The 20651-nt window shown below is 50.1% G+C and overlaps 2 protein-coding genes across 2 annotated transcripts in view; both read right to left on the bottom strand.

Moving 5' to 3' along the window:
- Window positions 1-12699, bottom strand: part of LOC142493756 (maestro heat-like repeat-containing protein family member 2B) — a 48081-nt gene extending 35382 nt beyond the window's left edge. The window contains exon 1 of the mRNA XM_075598308.1: window positions 12378-12699. The gene's annotated coding sequence lies outside the window, so the exon portion shown is untranslated. The remainder of the gene's footprint in view (window positions 1-12377) is intronic.
- LOC142493757 (uncharacterized) lies at window positions 1502-6707 on the bottom strand. The gene is made up of 2 exons (XM_075598311.1): window positions 5968-6707; window positions 1502-5629 (listed from the first exon to the last, which is right to left on the bottom strand). The coding sequence occupies exons 1-2, from the start codon at window positions 6188-6190 to the stop codon at window positions 5124-5126; spliced, it is 729 nt and encodes a 242-aa protein (XP_075454426.1). The 5' UTR covers window positions 6191-6707; the 3' UTR covers window positions 1502-5123.
- Window positions 12700-20651: the final 7952 nt, after the last annotated feature.

Below are 20651 nucleotides of genomic sequence, written 5' to 3'. Positions count from 1 at the left end.
CCCCTGCCCTTCACCCCCACTACCCCTACCCTTCACCCCCACTACCCCTGCCCTTCACCGCCCCCTACCCCTGCCCTTCACCCCCCCTACCCCTGCCCTTCACCCCCCCTGCCCCTGCCCTTAATCCCCCTACCCCTGCCCTTCACCCCCCCTACCCCTGCCCTTCACCCCCCCCTACGCCTGCCCTTCAACCCCTACCCCTGCCCTTCACCCCCACCCCCTACCCTTCACCCCGCCCTACCCCTGCCCTTCACCCCCCCAACCTGAGCTTCAGCCCCCCCTACCCTGCCCTTCACCCCCCCTACCCCTGCCCTTCACCCCTCCCTACCCCTGCCCTTCACCCCTCCCTACCCCTGCCCTTCACCCCTCCCTACCCCTGCCTTTCACCCCCTCTACCCCTGCCCTTCACCCCCCCTACCCCTGCCCTTCACCCCCCCCCGCCTGCCCTTCACCCCCCCCACACCTGCCCTTCACCCCCCCCCCACGCCTGCCCTTCACACCCCCCCCCCGCGCCTGCCCTTTGACAGACGCACGCACACAAACCCTGACAGGCGCACGCAGACACACCTTGACTGACGCACGCACACACCCTGACTGACGCATGCACACACCCTGACTGATGCACGCACACAAACCCTGACTGCCGCACGCACACACACTGACTGATGCCTGCACACACTGACTGACGCACGCACACACACACACACACACTGACTGACATACACACACACAAGTACTGACGCACGCACACAACCCGACAGCCGCACGCACACAACCCGACAGCCACACCACACACACCCTGACGCACGCACGCACACACACACACTGACTGACTGACTGACTGACACACACACACACACACACTGACTGACACACACACACACACTGACTGACGCACACACACACACACACTGACTGACACACCCACACACTGACTGATGCACACACACTGACTGACGCGCACACACACACACACACACACAGACTAACTGACGCGCACACACACACACACACACAGACTGACACACACACTGACTGACACACACTGACTGACACACACACTGACTGACACACACACTGACTGCCGCGCGCGCGCGCGCACACACACACACGGTGATTGACGCACGCACACACAGTGACTGACTGCCGCACGCACGCAGACACTGACTGACGCGCACACAAACACTGACTGCCGCAAACACGCACGCACACACTGACTGAGGCGCACACGCACGCACACACTGACTGTGCAGTGTATATATATTATATATTAAGCTCAAACTCCCACACCCACCACATCATGAATATATATTTATGTCAAAAAGAGTGCTACTGGGCGTGGCAAATGTATACAACAAAAGACAGGGGTGCCCAATGCTACATCCAATCTATAATTATTATATATATATATATATATATATATATATATATATATATATATATATATATATATATATATATATATAAAACAGTGTTTCCCCCACCCGGTGGGAGATTTGTCCATTACTACGGTGTATGGTGCATATACCTGCTGGCAACAGGAGGGCTGAGCCGTCCGCCGATGTTAGTGGGGACACAGGACCATGCTTCTGGGGTTCATACACCACATATCTCTTTAGCAGTGCTGCGTCTCCATCTGCCATAGGCTCCAGGAACTGAAGGTGATCTCCCACAATAGAACTTATTACCTCTCCCCCCAGTAAGGTCACGCACCAGGCAGGAGGTATACACAAACAGGAAAGGTTTATGGTCTTCTGTACAGCTCAGTTACACGGCAGGCTTCTGCCCAATGTAGAACTCTCAGCTCTCATTGAAGTATGGTCCCTGGACCATCACAACAGGTGAAAATAGGGGAATGGGGAAAACAATGGAAACTGTTACCTGGTCCTTAAGACTGAGCCGACCATACATCCTTGATGCAGGTGTATCTACTAAGGTGCTTACTAAGAGAGAATCGGACACGCTTCTTAATAAAATGCCTAAGATAGCTACATTCTACTCACTGCCCAAGATACATAAGGGGGTCACTCCACCACTGGGCCGCCCGATTTTATCTGGCATCACCAGTCTTACCGAAAAATCAAGTGTCTATGTCGATCAGGTTCTTAGACCTTTTGTCATCTCACTTCCGTCATATTTGTGTGACACGACAGACGTATTAAATAGAATTAATGACATCACTATAGAGGAGGACACCTTACTTATCAGTAAGGATGTTGAATCATTGTTTACATGCATTATAAATAGTAATGGGATACATGAGGTGGAATATTTTTTGCAGACAAGGAGCCTTGACTTTGCCAATCACAATAGACTGATCATTGACTTACTGAGGTTCATACTCACTCATAATTATTTTGTTTTTAATAACATCATGTACCACCAAATAAGGGGGACCACCATGGGGACCACCTGCGCCCCCACCTATGCCAATCTACATCTTGGATGGTGGGAGGCGGAGGTGGTATTTCAGGATTTTTTTCTGCAGTATACCTCACATATATTCTTGTGGGCCAGATTTATAGATGATATCCTGATACTATGGAAAAGACCAAGAGAAACATTTAGTGAGTTTATTATTCTTCTAAATACTAACACCATCAATTTGAGTCTTAAGTCAGAGATCAGTTCGACCAATGTTGTTTTTCTAGATCTCATGATTAGTAAGTCAACGTCAGTGAAACTTCAGACCACTCTACATCATAAAGAGACAGCTACTAATAGTCTGCTAAAAGCAGACAGCCATCACCCTCTACAGCAAATAAGAGGCATCCCGGTTGGACATTTTCTCCGAATCAGGAGAAACTGATCTTCAGACCAGGAATTTGAACAGGAAGCTGTATTACTCAAACAAAGGTTTAAGAAGAGAGGCTACAGTAACCGATCAATTAAAAGGCCATACAAAAGAGCGAGATCTACAGACCGGAATCATCTACTGATTAATAAGATCAAAATGGGTGACGAAAAGCACATTGTCCGCTATATTGACACATACAATAACCAGTGGGCACAAATATCTAACATCATTGGAAGACACTGGCACATCCTGTTGGAAGACGAGGATTTTCGCAGAGTTCTTAAAACAAAACCTACAATGGTAAACAGGAGAGCGGCCAATCTGAAGGACCTATTGGTCCATAGGACACTTGGCTAGCCAAAAGATCATCAGGCACTTTCAAGTGCAATGGGTGTAAAGCGTGGGCGATTGTCAACCCAAGTAAGATGTTTTTTAATTGGAATGACACATGTAGTCACAAAATGAGACACTTTATTAACTGTAAAACACTGGGAGTCGTGTATTAATCTATATGCGTGTGTAATAAGAAATATGTAGGAAAAATTACTCGCCAGCTTCGCCATAGAATTTTGGAACATCTGGTTGATGTGAGAAATCATAGAGACACCCCATTGGCGAATCATATACATCACATGCATAATGGTGCTATCTCAGCTCTGAGATTTGTGGGTATCAAGTCCATCCCAAGGAACATCAGGGGAGGGGATTGGGATAAGGAAATATTGCAATGAGAATCCCGTTGGATTTTTTATCTGGGAACATCATCCCCACAGGATCTTAATGAAGGATTTTTGTTCTCACCCTTCATCTAGATCGGTACTGTGACATGGTAAATAAAGGCCACCAGCTATATGGCCGGCAGACATATGTTTAGTCTGCAGTGCAGCAGTGATGAGGTTAACTTCAGCTGGGAATCCCAGCTGCCTAATCAAGGTGTGTTAAAAACCCCAGGATGTGCACACATGCAGCTTAGCTGGTAAGGAGACAGTGAGTTACTGAAGAGATTACTGATATAAGGTCTGTTTGCAAAGTACTTTTTTATGAACTGTTGTGTCCTGCATGCTGAAGAAAACCTGTTTTGTTTGAATGCTGAAGAGAACCTGCTTTGTTTGCCATGCTGAAGATAAGCTATTTTTCTTTTTTTTTCTGATGAGAAGCTATTTGTTTTTGGTGTGCTGTATGTTTTAAGGCTAGAATAAATAAGCCTTATCCAAAGAACCCGAGTGTGTAGTTGCATGTACTCTGCAACAGGTACCAATGCAACACTCCATCTATATCTACTGTACTTTGGTTAGATCTATCTATAGCCTTCTTTCTGCTGGCATAGTGTTCATCTCATTGCATGAACTTACCATGTATAGATACTAGAGCAAGGTGAATGACTACCCAGTATTGAGGTATTCTGGCACAAAGATCATACATACAGTAAGGTATCATATTATTAAACCTCTGCTCTTTACCTCTAGAGATAATTATTGGTCTTCGGGTCTGCTTAGTATCTCTAGCATTGCTGGATATCCACATTACTCCATTATCAATTTGGTATCCGGTTAACTTGATTCCAACCGCATTAACTTATTGTTCTACTCTATGGACCAGTACACTAGTTACTGGTCCTTTAAGAACCCTCGATCATCTGTGGGTTATTACTTACCTGACCACACTGATTTCTCAGGTCATATGAGGCTAGATGAATTCCCTCCATGTCATATGGTTATGTGTCTTTGTTCCTTCAATTATTTGTTCTCCTTTGCGCTTCAGCTAATATGTGGACACGTTTATATTACCAGCTAGGGTTAACCGCGCTTATTGGCAGTGGTTACCAAGGCAACCGCAACCCTATAAATACTCTCCCTTTTTTCACGATACTTACCTTTGAAAAAGCGCATACTTGCGTGAAACTGTGGCTCCTTTTCGCCCCCGCTACGCCCGCCAATATCCCGAATGCCTGTGACCAGTTAGTAAAAGTGTGTGGGAACAAACGTTTCTCAACGTTTTACTTCCTAGCCTCCCCTTTCTTGTCCGGTTTAGCTACTGCCTCGCTATATACCCTTGTAGTAAAGACAGTATCTCAACAAAATCTCCCGACAAAATCCTTTCTTTTACCTCTTGTGACAGATGTGAGCCTAGTGATCAAGAAACTGCAGTGTATGAGTCTCCATACGCCACATACGGCAACCTTTTTGATGCTGCCCCAGGCGCCCCGCTAGCGCCGCCCCTGTGGTTTCCGACCCATTCCCCCCTTGCCCCGTCAGTGTGTTTGCGGCTGAACTTGCTCCTGCTGCTGCCATCTAGCCCTTTCCTTGCTCGGGCGCTTGCGCGGGCACTACCGCGGTTGCCGCTTCCTGACTGACTGGTGGTGCCGCGCTATTTGCACCCTGGGGCCTTCAACCCCTACTGCCCCCTGCACAAGTTCCTGAGTTGCTGCTACTGGTGTCGCCCCAGCCCTGCTGATGCCCTCTTGCGCTCCGCTTGACTTGCCTAAGCCTACTGCCAATAACGCCACCTGGACGCCCTTTACTACCACGGTGATCAATCTCGCCTCGGCATCGTTCGTCTCCCCCAAGTCTGACAACTGCGGAATTGGGGAACTGGCGATGCCTGGCAAGGTACTGCCTCCCTTATTTGCACCTGACGTTTTCTTGCGCTTACCTTGTGACGCCCCCGTCCCCGGCAGCGATGCGAACCGCCTGTCAGGACCTGCCCCACGGCACGTGCCCTTCTCCCCTTTTTTTGATGATCTGACGGTGCGGCCGGCACGCTTGTGAGCCGCGGACCACATACCAGCGCCGTGAAGCGAGGTTGACCGTGTTCCGACAGCTCCAGACTTTCCTGCAAGAGAAGACGAGATTGCAACTCCCAAAATTTTGTCAGCAATTACTAGTAACCTCGTCCCCCTCCCCCTTTACCTCGAGACAACTCGAGTTCCAGCGGATAGCCAACTGGGGCTTGACCCCCCTACCCGCAACGTGCCCGCTGGTGGCCTCACGTGCTCCTCTCTCCTTCCCCTCCATTGGTGCCGTCCACCACCCCCGGCACGCCTGCCGTTCAGACTACGGCCAGCCCGTATTTTTTTGTGTGTGTGGCCACCCACACCCTTCAGGCTGCGTCCCCCTCACCACGGCCTCTCCCATGACAGGCTGTGGCTTCCCTCATAGACGTTGACGTACCCTTATGTAGCGCCACGGCGTGTCGTGCTCCACCGCTGGGACCTCCTTCGTCACTTGATGACGGCCACGCCTCGGAATCACCCTGTTTGCTTTCGCGACCGCTCGACCCACTTTGGTTGCTCCCAGCTTCATGCACCAGTGCCTGCAGCTGTCGCTCAAACCACCCCTCTTCGTGCTTATGTGCCTCCACCAGGAGCTGCATGATACTGGCCTGTAAGGACATCTCTGCTAACGTTGTATGTGTGCTGGTAGTTTAGCGTATATCCTGGCCTTATTTTACTATTTTGTTAAATGCTATGTCTGCTCCTGGCCCTAACGTGACCTCTCGTCTGACCAATCTTTCGATAAAGCTGGGGTTCTCCGACTTTTGCACGGATCACTTTTTTCAGCTGCAATAACACAAAATACATGTTAACGAATGCCTTGGCTGCCCTGACCCTTTCTCCCGTTGCCCTAACTGCCCATGCAGTTTTTTGTTTTTATTATTATATATATACAGTATATACCTGCATGCCTCCCTCTGCATGCCCAATCCCGCACAAGTATCTGCTAGCAATCATGCTTGAATGGACCCTTCCTCCACTGCCTCAGTTTATTATGCTCGCCGGCCTAGATTACCCCATCATCCCGCCGTACCATAGGCCCTCTTCTCCTGTATGCTAAACCTACTATTGCCCTGCCACCCCCCTGCAATATATAACCCCCTCCTGCCTCCCCTTCCCACGCTGTCCCTATTGTTCCTCGGCACACCCTTTCCTGTGTTAGGCTTTTCCTGTAAGGGGGGGTTAAAGGATCCAGAGACCAAGTGCCAGTCGGGGACCAAGCAAAAGCCGGGCCCCCCACGTGCCTGAAAACCCAGAGAAGAGCCGCAATGAAAACCAACATGGCCCGGCCACCATGACGCACCCATGCCCTGGCTGCCATAGCGCCCCCGCCCTAGGTAACCACGAGAGCCCCTCCCTCCATGGCTACTCTCGAAAGCCCCTTGCCAGCTGGCTACGGTTTTTTTGGGGGGGGGAGAGGGAGGGAGAGAGGGGGCTTCATGGTATAGAAGCAACAGCCATTGTAATAACCCCCAATGCGTACTACCCATATGTACATATACGCAAATGCCGCCCTATGCATGCCTATATATGTCTACGCACATAAACGTATATCACCATGTCCATACATACATATAACCGCCTATACATACATACCTAAACGCCTACCCCCACATGACTACACACATGTACCTGTATATAACCATGTCTATACAGATCATACATATATGGTCAGAGGTTTTAGTCTTGCACACCTTAAATACTATAATGTTAGCAATATACTTGCGTTTAAAGTACCGGTGCTCCGTGGTTCAGGAAAAAACCTGTCTGGTGTATTCTCAGGATACATGTAAGTAAGTAGAGGATCCTGGGCACTTCGGATTTGCAAAAAAATAATTTATTCTCTTAGTGGCACACACAACGTTTCAAACTTCAATCAGTTCTTTATCAAGCGCCTACCACATGTGACTACGCACAACATGACTACACACCTGAAACGTATACAACTATGTCTTAATACATATGAACGCCTACCACATGACTACATACTGTACAACATGACTACACCCTTGAAACGTATACAACCATGTCTTTATACATGTAGCCCTGTGTAGTTTGGGGTTATATCCTGTTAAAGCTGCAGTTGTCTTTTTTTTTTTTTATTTTTTTTTTTACTTCAATAGTTTCATGTGTGCAATCTCTAATTACCTAAACAACTGTATAGCTGCAGGTCAATTCAATCTCCATGTATTGATAGGCGAAATTTGGTGACATAATTAGAGAAGGGATCTGTTTTTCTTCTGCTTCTGTCTCTCAGTGGAAGCTCATGACTATTCATGAGCACTCCTGCACTGACATGTGCAAGAGGGAGGGCAGGGCTGACAAAGGGGTGTGCCAGGGCTTGTGACAGGACATGAAGCAGTGCCTTAGCAAATGGCTGTTAAAATAGAATACAAGAAAATTGGTCTTTCAAAGTTGTTTTTTTAAAAACAGAAAATGCTAAAAGTATAATTTTTTCTTACTACAGTACTGATTTATTAAAAAAAAACACATGCAGGATATTGACTGAACTACAGATTTAAGGGCAGATTTGCCAGGAGTAATCATGGGGCTTTTCCCACACCAAAATGTGTTGTGTAGTATTTGGTGAAGGTAGTGTCATCAGGCTCTGTGTCCAATTACAGTGACACAGGGGTGGTGCCTATTGGAGCTATTTAGTGCACAGAATTTCCTGTATTTAGTAGTGTCTCACCCCACCTGAGTGAGACTGGTCTGACCCAGCAAACTGTCAAGGCTCTGGCAGCTTTTGTGGCCCTCCCTTAGGGGAGAGGTGTGGGCAGACTATTCCCCTTACTCCATCAGGGAGTAAGGGAAGAGCAAGGACAGCTTCTAGGGCCCTGACTAGGAGTGTTGTCCAGGGACTTCCTTTGGGTTGGCAACCTGAGATGAGCGGCTAAAAGACCGGCCACTATGATGGGCAGTCTGTCAGTGCTGATGTTAATAAAGGATGCCAAAGATAAAGATCACTTCTGTCCTGATTGTGGAGTCATTTGGGAAGAACGTGCACACAGAGGTTCTCTTTCAGAGACTCCTCCCTACTACGCTGGGGTCTGGAAGAGATGGAGGCGCTGTACCATGAGTGAGTATAACTCAGCACTACCTCATAAGCCAGTCCTGATGCCATCCCCCATACCATCGCAGGAGACTCAGGGATTCTGTAAGCCAGCAGGTGCACCACACTTCACCACATGTAATATGGGTCAGTTTCCACAGAAGAGGGTCAACATGAGATTGGGCCAGGGAAACTCCGTTACATACATATGAACGCCTACCACATATGACTACACACAACATGACTACACACCTAAAACATATATAACCATGTTTATAATACCTGTAGCCCTGTTTCCCTCACCCCTAAGTGAGATCAGGGGGGTGGCTGTAAATACTGTAGCTACTGGTGCTGCCCTTTTACCGGTTTGGCTCGCAGGAGCCTAAGCCTCCGCCCCTGGGAGCCTGGAGTGAATTACTCTTACCACTTACAGGTAAACCCCGTTATAACTGCGCACACTCACTGCACACACTCTAACTGTGCACACTGCGCACACTGCACACACACACTGCTCACTGCACACACACTACTCACTGCACACACACTGCTCACTGCACACACACTGCTCACTGCACACACACTGCTCACTGCACACACACTGCACACACTCCCAGCACACGCTGCACACACTCCCAGCACACGCTGCACACACTCCCAGCACACGCTGCACACACTCTACACTGCACACACTGCACACACTCTACACTGCACGCACACACTCCCACTGCACGCACACACTCCCACTGCAAGCACACACTCCCACTGCACGCACACACTCCCACTGCACACACTCACACTGCACACACTCACACTGCACACACTCACACTGCACACACCAGACACTCCCAGCACTCACTGCACACACACTCACTGCACACACTCTCACTGCACACTGCTCACAGCACACTCTCACTGCACACTGCTCACAGCACACTCTCACAGCACACAGCTCTCACAGCACTCAGCTCTCACAATACACTCACATGTCAGCAGCCCACCCCCCCTCACATGTCAGCAGCCCACCCCCCCTCACATGTCAGCAGCCCACCACCCCCCTCACATGTCAGCAGCCCACCCCCCCTCACATGTCAGCAGCCCACCCCCCCCTCACATGTCAGCAGCCCACCCCCCCTCACATGTCAGCAGCCCACCCCCCCTCACATGTCTGCAGCCCACCCCCCCTCACATGTCAGCAGCCCACCCCCCATCAAATGTCAGCAGCCCATCCCCCCTCACATGTCAGCAGCCCACCCCCCCTCACATGTCAGCAGCCCACACCCCTCACATGTCAGCAGCCCACCCCTCACATGTCAGCAGCCCACCCACCCTCACATGTCAGCAGCCCACCCCCCCTCACATGTCAGCAGCCCACCCCTCTCACATGTCAGCAGCCCACCCCCCTCAAATGTCAGCAGCCCACCCCCCCTCACATGTCAGCTGCCCACCCCCCCCTCACATGTCAGCAGCCCACCCCCCTCACATGTCAGCAGCCCACCCCCCTCACATGTCAGCAGCCCACCCCCCTCACATGTCAGCAGCCCACCCCCCTCACATGTCAGCAGCCCACCCCCCCTCACATGTCAGCAGCCCACCCCCCCTCACATTTCAGCAGCCCAACCCCCCCTCACGTCAGCAGCCCAACCCCCCCTCACATGTCAGCAGCCCAACCCCCCCCTCACATGTCAGCAGCCCACCCCCAGCCCGTTTTTCACCTCCCCCCCCACCCCACCAGCCCGTTTTTCACCCAGCCCGTTTTTCACCCCCCCAGACCGTTTTTCACCCCCCACCAGCCCGTTTTTCACCCCCCACCAGCCCGTTTTTCACCCCCCCACCAGCCCGTTTTTCACCCCCCCCAGCCCGTTTTTCTCCCCCCCCCCCACAAGCCCGTTTTTCTCCCCCCCCCCCTCACATGTCAGCAGCCCACCCCCCTCACATGTCAGCAGCCCACCCCCCTCACATGTCAGCAGCCCACCCCCCTCACATGTCAGCAGCCCACCCCCCTCACATGTCAGCAGCCCACCCCCCCTCACATGTCAGCAGCCCACCCCCCCTCACATTTCAGCAGCCCAACCCCCCCTCACGTCAGCAGCCCAACCCCCCCTCACATGTCAGCAGCCCAACCCCCCCCTCACATGTCAGCAGCCCACCCCCAGCCCGTTTTTCACCTCCCCCCCCACCCCACCAGCCCGTTTTTCACCCAGCCCGTTTTTCACCCCCCCAGACCGTTTTTCACCCCCCACCAGCCCGTTTTTCACCCCCCACCAGCCCGTTTTTCACCCCCCCACCAGCCCGTTTTTCACCCCCCCCAGCCCGTTTTTCTCCCCCCCCCCCCCCCACAAGCCCGTTTTTCTCCCCCCCCCCCCCCACCAGCCCGTTTTTCTCCCCCCCCCCCCCCACCAGCCCGTTTTTCTCCCCCCCCCCCCCCACCAGCCCGTTTTTCTCCCCCCCCCCCCCCCACCAGCCCGTTTTTCTCCCCCCCCCCCCCACCAGCCCGTTTTTCTCCCCCCCCCCCCCCACCAGCCCGTTTTTCTCCTCCCCCCCCCACCAGCCCGGGGGGGGGGGGGGGGGCGCAGAGATAGCTGGATAATGCCAGCTGTGATTGGAGGATGCGGGGGGAGCTGAGTTTTGACGAGGTGCTGCAAACCGGGCCTCCCCTTCCCTAAGCACTGCCCCGCTCCCTTCTCTCTTCCACTAATGCCGGGCCCTCCCCTTCCTTAGGCTCCGCCCCTCCCTTTAGGCTCCGCGGGCCTGCCAGCCTCATCTGCACAGCCTACCTATGCTGCTCCAGCAGCCCATCCACGGGCCCCAGGTAACCCACATGCCACCTTATACCCCCCTCCCAGGCACCTTACCCACCCCAAGGGGGGGAGAGGCCTTATTTTTATGTGTGTGTTTGCAGAGATGGGCTTATTGTATGTGTGTCACTGTGTGTGTCACTATGTGTCACTGTCTGTGTGCGTCACTTTGTATGTGTGTGTCACTGTGTATGTGCATGCGTTTCACTGTCTGTGTGTGTCACTGTCTGTGTTTGTGTGTGTGTGTCACTGTCTGTGTGTGTGTGTGTGTGTCACTGTCTGTGTGTGTGTGTCACTGTCTGTGTGTGTGTCACTGTCTGTGTGTGTGTCACTGTCTGTGTGTGTGTTGCTGTCTGTGTGTGTCGCTGTGTGTCACAGTGTGCGTGTGTCACCGTCACTATGTGTGTGTGTCACTGTCACTGTGTGTGTCACTGTCACTGTGTGTGTGTAACTGTGTGTGTGTGTGTCACTGTTACTGTCACTGTGTGTGTCTCAATGTATGTGTGTGTGTCTCATTGTCTGTGTGTGTGTGTGTGTCACTGTCACTGTGTGTGTGTGTCACTGTGTGTGTGTCACTGTGTGTGTCTGTGTGTGTGTCACTGTGTGTGTGTGTGTGTCACTGTGTGTGTGTGTCACTGTCACTGTCACTGTGTCACTGTCTATGTGTCTGTGTGTGGCTGTATCCTCCCCTCAAAATTCCATCAACATGGCTGCGCGACGTCACATAATGCACATTGCCATAACAACGAGACGCTCCGTGACATCAAGTTGACATGACAACGGGACGTATTATGGCGTCGAGGCATCACGTGATGCTGCATTGTCATGGCAACATGTTACCGCCTGACGGCAGTTTCTCGTTGTCATGGCAACGGGGTGTGTCACGTGATGTAATTTGTTTTATAAATAAGTGCTGCCCACAATGTGTATGGACTCTGTTGGTGCACTTAGTTACGATACCTGCCGAGTGCGCCAGCACCTGGTTCCGCTGATCTCTTCTCAAAGGATCTGCCGATCCCGCGATGAATCTGCCTCCACGTGGGATGATGTCCCACCGGACGATCCCACCATGAAGACAGTCTCTGAGGAGGTCTGTTCCCAGACCAAACTTGCCAGGCCACGGTGCACACAGCTGTGTCCCTGACTATACTGGAATACACCTGACTGCTAAGGGGATCCGTTCCCTATCTAGGGCATGTCCCTGCAGCAGCTCCAACCTTTCAATGACTGGGGCCTAGTGCACTGGGTCCCTGACCCCTGCACACACAACCTCCCCTGTCTCACTCCCAGCTTCAAATCCTAACTGACTCAGCACACAACAATGTATCTATTCCCTACTGCAGGGAATCCTAGAGCCCTATTGGCTGTAATGAGTCACCTGTGCTCAAGCCCCTGGGGCTGCTGGGAGTTGTAGTCTCTTGGAGAGCTCCTTTTTATGGGGGCCGCGTGCGTGTTCTCTACTGCGTATGTGCAACGCTATAATGGCCGCCGCTGCACTCAACTGCGCCTGTGCAAACTTGGAAAGCCCCAGCGCTACAGAAAGTCTCTGTTGCCATTTCCCAAACACTGTAATGGCCGCTGCGTCGCTTCTGCACATGTGCAAACCATCGTGTGTGCGCGGACGCATTAAACATGGCGGCGTCCTGCCGCAGCTGCCAACGGGAGACCCCGGGAACGCGCTCGCCCCTGCAGCAGCAGCACACACATAAGGGGGAAAGGCACCGGGAGTCAGGGGGACCGGAGGGACCCTGGCTACATACCTATAAACGCCTACCACCATATACATATATCCCCAGGCAGTGAGTCAGTGTGCGAGTGAGTGTCTTTTGCCCACTGAGTCAGTCAGTGAGTCAGTGTGCCAGTGAGTGTCTTTCGCCCACTGTGAATGAGCCAGTGAGTCAGTGTGCGAGTGAATCAGTCAGTGAGTCTGGGTGCGTGTGAGAGAGTCATTAAATATGTGTGTTGGTCATAACCTTTTGTTTTTTTTAATGTTTTTTTTAACATTAGTATAATAATATTCCATAAATGGTCAAGAAACACACTCGAAAAAGTAAAATGAACAATATAAATATTTATTGAACATTGCAAAAATTCTATTTTTGTAACTTTAATTTTAACGGAACTTTTTATAATTTAACATGTAACATTGAACATTACTTAAGGCGTAGCACAACAAATAAAGTTCTACTTATTCGCTTCAAATTCGGGCACCGCATCAAATACAAGTTCTTGTATTTTTTGTCGCAGCCGAAGCTTTGACAATTTCTCCAATGGCATAACATAGGGGACAAAGCTCTTAAAAAATTCCAATTCTTCATTGGTGCTCTGCATCATTGCTTGCATCAGTCCAAATTTGTTTCCCTCTATTTGGACCATTTTTCTCTTCAAATCTGTGTTGGGCCGCTGTTTCTTGGCAGTAGGTTCCTGTGTTGATACAGAAGCAACAGGCTCTGTACACGGATCATTGTCCACGAAAGACAACTCCAGGAAGGGTTCTTCTTGGCTTACGTGGTCTTCCAAGTTTGATACAGTTTGCGCCGGCAGCATTTGCTCTTTTAGAAAACTCATTAGCTCAAAATATGGCCAAGGCGATGTTCCTTCAACGCTGCTTGGTCCAGGGTCCTCTGAACGTGTTGGGTTCAACTTCTTCAGTTCCCGCCGGAACCCGTCACAAAGGTTTTTCCACTTCCCTTTTGCAATTGCTGCTACAAAAAAGAAATAAAAAAACATGCCATGAATTTTCATATATACTGTAATACATCTATTAAACATGCATTTGTTATACTATGAATACTATGGACAACAAGCACATGGGTACACTGTAGGGAGGTGGGGGGGAAATACATAAGTACAGGCACATGGGTACGCTGTAGGGAGGTGGGGGGAAATACATAAGTACAGGCACATCGGTACGCTGTAGGGGGGATGCAAATATACATGTATACGCTGTAGGAGGGGGGAATACATAAGTACAGGCACATGGGTACGCTGTAGGGGGGGTATGCAAATACACATGTATACGCTGTAGGGAGGGGAAATACATAAGTACAGGCACATGGGTACGCTGTAGGGAGGTGGGGGGGGGAATACATAAGTACAGGCACATGGGTACGCTGTAGGGGGGTATGCAAATACACATGTATATGCTGTAGGGAGGGGAAATACATAAGTATAGGCACATGGGTACGCTGTAGGGGGGATGCAAATACACATGTATACAGTGTTGGGGGGGAATACATAAGTACAGGCACATAGGTACGCTGTAGGGGGGGTGCAAATACACATGTATACGCTGTAGGGGGGGTGGAAATACATAAGTACAGGCACATGGGTACGCTGTAGGGGGGGATGCTAATACACATGTTTACGCAGTAGGGGTGGAATGTGTTGATGCAGGCCAATAAAAACCAATAATCACACAAATTTAAATACTTACGTGATGTGTTCAGTAGCTGCGCGATCTCTTTCCAGAGCTTATCATGGACATTTCACGTGACGTCCTCAGCGTGGTCTGGAAACAGTTTTGTTGTCGGATGAAATTGCTGCCGCATCAGCATGCCTGCGGACACTCGCGGGAGCCCCCTCTAAAGACATCCTCATTGAGGATGCAGAGCTTCAGTGCGGAGCGTCCGCACGGCTCAGCGCGGCTTCCCCTGCTATGGATGCGGCCTTAGGGCTTCACGGAATAGTTTAGTGGTAAAAACTCTGCCTTTGCAGCAGGTGAAACTGGTTCAAAACCAGGAGTTATCTCTTTCTGTAACATCGCCAGTAACTTAGAAGGAGAGAGGAGGAAAGAATTGGGGACATCATAAGGTATTAAAGGGAAGTGATGGGGGGGAGAGAGAAAGGGATAGGGGGTTGAGAGAAGGGGGTATTTGGTGAGAGGAGGGAGGAGGTTGGTTTCATAGAGTTTGTGGTGCAGCGCCTCCATCTTTAGTAAGCCCCAGGAATGCCGGGTGGAATCCTTACCAGAGAGTTCCCACACAGGTATGAGAGTTTCCAGTCTCACACAGCATTCTCTTTCTTTAAAAGCAGCAGTCTTTATTCACAGCAGCAGCAGCAGACAGGTACAGGATGCACAGTCCACTCTGACTGTTCTCCCTCAGGATGGTCTTTCCCTGCCACCACTCTGGATCAAGGGCATCCAGAGTGGGGCTAACTCTTCCCTCACCCCCTAAGCAGGGTGAGAGGTACTGGTCATCCTCCCTACACTATGGTTGGATCAGCTCTACTCATGAGCTGATCACTCTCCTCCTCCAACTGTAACTCACTATACACTGTCTCTCCTTCTCCCTAACTAACAGCAGACTAAATAGGAAGTGCACTTCTCTTTTATGATATCAGCAGGCACCGCCCCTGTGTCTCTTGCTTTGACACAGGGTCAGGTGACCTACCTCCACCACTCAGGGCAAGTGCTTGAAGTGGGGGAAACCCATGATAACTCCTGGCAACCTGCCCTTACCAGGGATTATACCAGGAGGATAGAAATATAGCCCCATTTCTTAACAGGGCTACACAAATAATATACAGATGAGGCATTTTCATATCATCCCTTATTCACTAAACTCTGTTGAGGTAAAATCGAGGAAATAACATTATGTTATGTCTCCTCTCTTCACGCTGGCGAAAGCCCTATTTCAGGGACCGATTTACAAAGTGGTACTTTATATATGTTAACACAACTAAAATGTAAAGTTAACGCATTGGTAACGGCACATGAATCTGAGGATTCGCTGTTCTGCTGCTCCTGACCTTTTAACCCTCGATCGCCCATTGGACTACCATGGCACTCAAGAGGACAACCTGGCGGTGGTACTTAAGTGTGGCGTGCAGGTTCTACGCAGTGCCCTTTGGTCTCTAGGCATGGGGCGCCTTTTTGCCCCTCCTATCTTGACGCGTGGCACACGGTCTCCCCGGTGGTCTGCGGGCTCCGCCACTCAGTCCCGCCCCCATCCTGGCGTCACCACTATGCATCGCTGTTATGCCCCTTGCTCCGCCTCTACCTCCGTGGATCCCACCCCTGGTCTTCGCCCCCGTCCTGATGGCGCGGTTGTGTTCTTCGCTCCGCCTCTTTCTCCGCTGGTCCCGCCTCTGGTCTCCGCCCTCGTGTTGGCGTGGGTGTTCTGGTGCGCGATTACGGCGCGCGATCGGGTCACCTACGTGTTGCATGGGTTGCGAGCAGTGCACACACACATTCTGACGCGGTAGCTATTGTCTGTGTAATAGGACGCACCTGCATGATACGGGAGCCTATCCTGTACCACACTCCTGCTTCCTGGTTGCCTCCCATTGGTGGGAGGTCCAATATGTTCTCAGAGCTCCCAGTCATTGCTGAGCATAACCTCTGTTTGTGTGATTCTGCACTCATCACCTAGTTTCTGTCTGCCTTAACCCTGCTGTCTGACCCTGCCTGCTTATTACTCTGTGATACTCTCCTGCACTGACCTTGGCTTTGGACGACTACTCTACCCTCTCCTGCACTGACCCTGGCTTTGGAACCACGACGACGCTGCTCTCTACTGCACTGACCCTGGCTTGGCTCCACGACTACTCTACGCTCTGCAACCCTGACCCTGGCTACGTACCCCAACGATCCGCTGCTCTATACTCCAAGATCCGGCAAGTACCTCATTTACGCTGTCTTCTGTTACCCTGATCCGGCCTGCATGACTATCCTACACTCAAGACGTGCCCTCGCGGTTGTGGTTGGCGTTCTATACAATTCCCTACCTCAGCTCCGCGGTCGCGCCTCGTTTGTGGTTAGCTACGCGTTACAGAATCCTATCCTGATGAGCTAAATTATAAGTCCGTGCGTGATCCAGGGGGAGCATGGGAGAAAAGAATATAGAAAAACACAATATAAGTGCAGACAGTTTGATACTGGGTGGATTAAAGTGATTTTTATCTTGGCTCATGAGTGTTGCCTACTCACAAGATTTAAATAGGACACGGGCAGTTTAGACACAATGGTCTCAGTTCACAACCGCCCCCTGCTGTTCTGTGTAGAACTCCTGACGAAGCCACGCACTCTTTGGCGAAACGCGTAGAGTGGTATCCGCCTTCTGGGAGAGAGGAGTAGGACGGAGATCGGGAGCCCACCGCCGGAAGTGACGCAGCGGGACTACACGGGAAGTGACGTATCGGAGTCACTCGAGTACCATCAGACGGCGTGCTTCTGAAGTGGGGACACCGCAGCAGACACACACCAGGGAGATTGGAGCCTCCAGCATCCGAGTACCCGGGAAGGGACTGAGAAGGACCCTTCAGCGGAGCAGTTTCCCTCGCAGTGCCTGCGCAGCAAAGGTGGCGGGTGAGCCCTAAGATCTGCAGTCCACCTCCTTCCACTCACAATTATTGTGATACATGCTTGAAATTAATGTTTTTATTGTAAGTGTTCATTTTTAAAGTCCTATAAAGTCATATCTTTTTACCATACTGGTCTGCACTATGTATACTTTCTTTCCCTCCACACATATGCTGTCTGGCTGAGAGTGAAGATCGCATCATACTCAGAATCCACAGATCCAGTCCACTGAGACCATTGTGTCTAAACTGCCCGTGTCCTATTTAAATCTTGTGAGTAGGCAACACTCATGAGCCAAGATAAAAATCACTTTAATCCACCCAGTATCAAACTGTCTGCACTTATATTGTGTTTTTCTATATTCTTTTCTCCCATGCTCCCCCTGGATCACGCACGGACTTGTACAACCTTAGGGACCAGTGGAACCAGTCCCTAACCAGCTGGGTCGAGCAGGGGGTCTTTATATCATTTTTTATACACTTTAATATTATATACGTGTGTACATGTATTTGTTATATTCCTGCATCAATTGATTTAAGAATATCCACTGTATATTGATAGTGGACACTAGTAGAGTTAGTGCTTTATATTCACTATAACACAGCACAAGATGAGCTAAATTATGACAGTTATTTTTGCATATAATTAGCTTGGTGGAGACCACACATTATCTCCGGTAACATAACGGTAACATAACGTCCATTCCCGGTTTAAGCCGACCCGTTAGTAATTTTCAGGTTATTCTCAAAGCTGTGACCATCTTTCTTCATGCGTTTGGTACAGAAACTAAATCTCTTCCTCTGTCCGTGTCCTCCGCTGCATCCCTTCACTCCCAGTCTTCTCCTGTTCATTCTCACACGTAATGCGATAATGACACATTTATTCAGGATAGCGACAGTATCTTCTCTTCTACATGATGAAGGTTCCGAGGCAATCTGAAATGTTACGATTCTCCGATATTCCTCCAATAAATAAGCACTAAATGGCCCAGGGCGGATTTCCCACAAGACTGACGAGAATATAGCTTAGATCGGCAATATTTGAGGGAGGCAGTGTGCGTGCGTGTGCCTGTGCATTGCCATGACAATGCAGCGTCACATTCCGCCGGGACCACAGCACGGGAGTGACGTTCTGGTGGATTTGCTAATGTAAAGAGTAACAAGGGTAAAGAGTGTAAAGGGTGTCCTCATTTGCATCTCATTACCGGTTGTGGCTGCTACAGGGAAAGCCCATAGCTAGGGACCCTTCTCCAGAAGCTGCTTATAGTCAATGTATAGCACCGGTGAGATGCCACGCGGTGATTGCGGCCTGTGGTCTGGGACCAGACAACCTTCATTATAAGAGACTCTTTATGGTGATACCATCCAGCGGGAGTTCACCACACGTGGAGGCGGATACCATCGCTGACGACGATAACATTGGATCAGACGGATCCCCTTTGTAAATATTCAGTACCTGGGTGCTGGATCCCCGGGCCGGTACCTCAACAAGTGCACCAACATTCCACCGGATAGCGCTATCTCCTACACTTTTGGGTGGGCCCTGACATTGGAGGAAAAGGACATCAGTTTATTGGTGCCACGCACCCTATATACTGTGGGGACACTCACTGGTGGTACTAGGTTGGGCATATTATACTGTGTGGTACAGGGTACTGTTTCTTGTGTGTTCAGTAAAGGTTGTTATTATATACCCGAGTGTGTGTATTACTGGTATTGTTCCTGTGAGGTGGTCTACTCCACCACGTTGGGATCCCTCACAGATGGAGGTGCTGCACCGAGACGAACGAGATATCACCCCAGGCTCCCAGTGGCGGAGGCTCAGGTCTCCTGGTAGCCAACAGGTAATAGCAGTACTGGTTATTCCTTCCCAGACACGGGGGAAAGGGGCTACAGAGATAATGGGGAAAGACAGGGTTGCAGACCAATCTGAGACATGCAAATATACCCACAAAGGGTATTTTTATTTGCTGTACACTTTAACCACTTTTTTTGCCATTTGCACTTACTCCACTACACCACCTCCTCAATAAGACCCAATCACACCATCCCCTTTTCTTCTCTCATTGGTACAAACACACACTCGTCACGTTCTCCCCCTCCTATCCCCCTTTATGTAGATGGTAAAATGAATATACGACTGATGCATTTAGATTATTTACATATTTATTGCCATTTTTTGTCCCTTTCCATCCCACTCCTTGTCCTTCAATGTCTCCCATCAGCCGACACTGGATCAGTCCTCCGGCATGGCAAAGGCAAGTAGACTCTTTACCAGCTTTTCTGCCTCACAGCGCATTCGTGGGCTGGAGCTATACATGCCGATGAATACAGCTGCAAAGAGAGGGTGAAAACATGAGTTAATCTGCCATATGCAAAGCTGCGCAAATCTAAGGGCTCAAAAGAGTCACATTTGGGATATTGAAAACGCCATGCAAACATTACATTGTAATAATACATACAGTATGTATGGGAAATTATAAATAAGTGGGAAGGGATAGATAATAATATTAAAGGTTTCTAATGGTTAATAATAAGGTCTTGGGGATTGTAAGAAAAAAAGCCAAAGACAAGGCAGCATTGTGAACATATCTGTACATTCATAGAATTGCAGAAGTCACAGGATTAGGCCTGCAATGTCCACCTTTCACTTACCTCCCCACATATCTTCCAAGTGTATCAGACTGTAATCATCCTCATAGCACACATGCATTATGTTATCTGTAGAGAGAGATACACAGACATGCTATGGTCCATGCTGATAGACCAGAGAGTTCCCATGTCTACCAAATAACACTTTCACTCTTCCCTCAGCACCAGAGCTGCTTTCTTTATAGCAGGGGTTCTCAACTTCAGCCCTCAAGACCCCCCAACAGGTCAGGTGTTATGGATCTTCCAGCTTCAGCACACGTGGCTCAATCAGTCCTTGCT

This window comes from Ascaphus truei, chromosome 4 (assembly GCF_040206685.1).
Source record: "Ascaphus truei isolate aAscTru1 chromosome 4, aAscTru1.hap1, whole genome shotgun sequence".
In the NCBI taxonomy this organism is placed as follows: Eukaryota; Metazoa; Chordata; class Amphibia; order Anura; family Ascaphidae; genus Ascaphus; species Ascaphus truei.
This window is presented reverse-complemented; position numbering and strand designations above follow the sequence as displayed.

Excerpts from the sequence above, each read along its gene's own strand:
- LOC142493757 (XM_075598311.1), bottom strand. The coding sequence starts at position 6,190 with ATGTCCTTACAGGCCAGTATCATGCAGCTCCTGGTGGAGGCACATAAG. Across the intron at positions 5,630-5,967 it reads CGCCGTGGCGCTACATAAGG|GAAAGTCTGGAGCTGTCGGA; the intron begins GTACGTCAACGT and ends CTTCTCTTGCAG.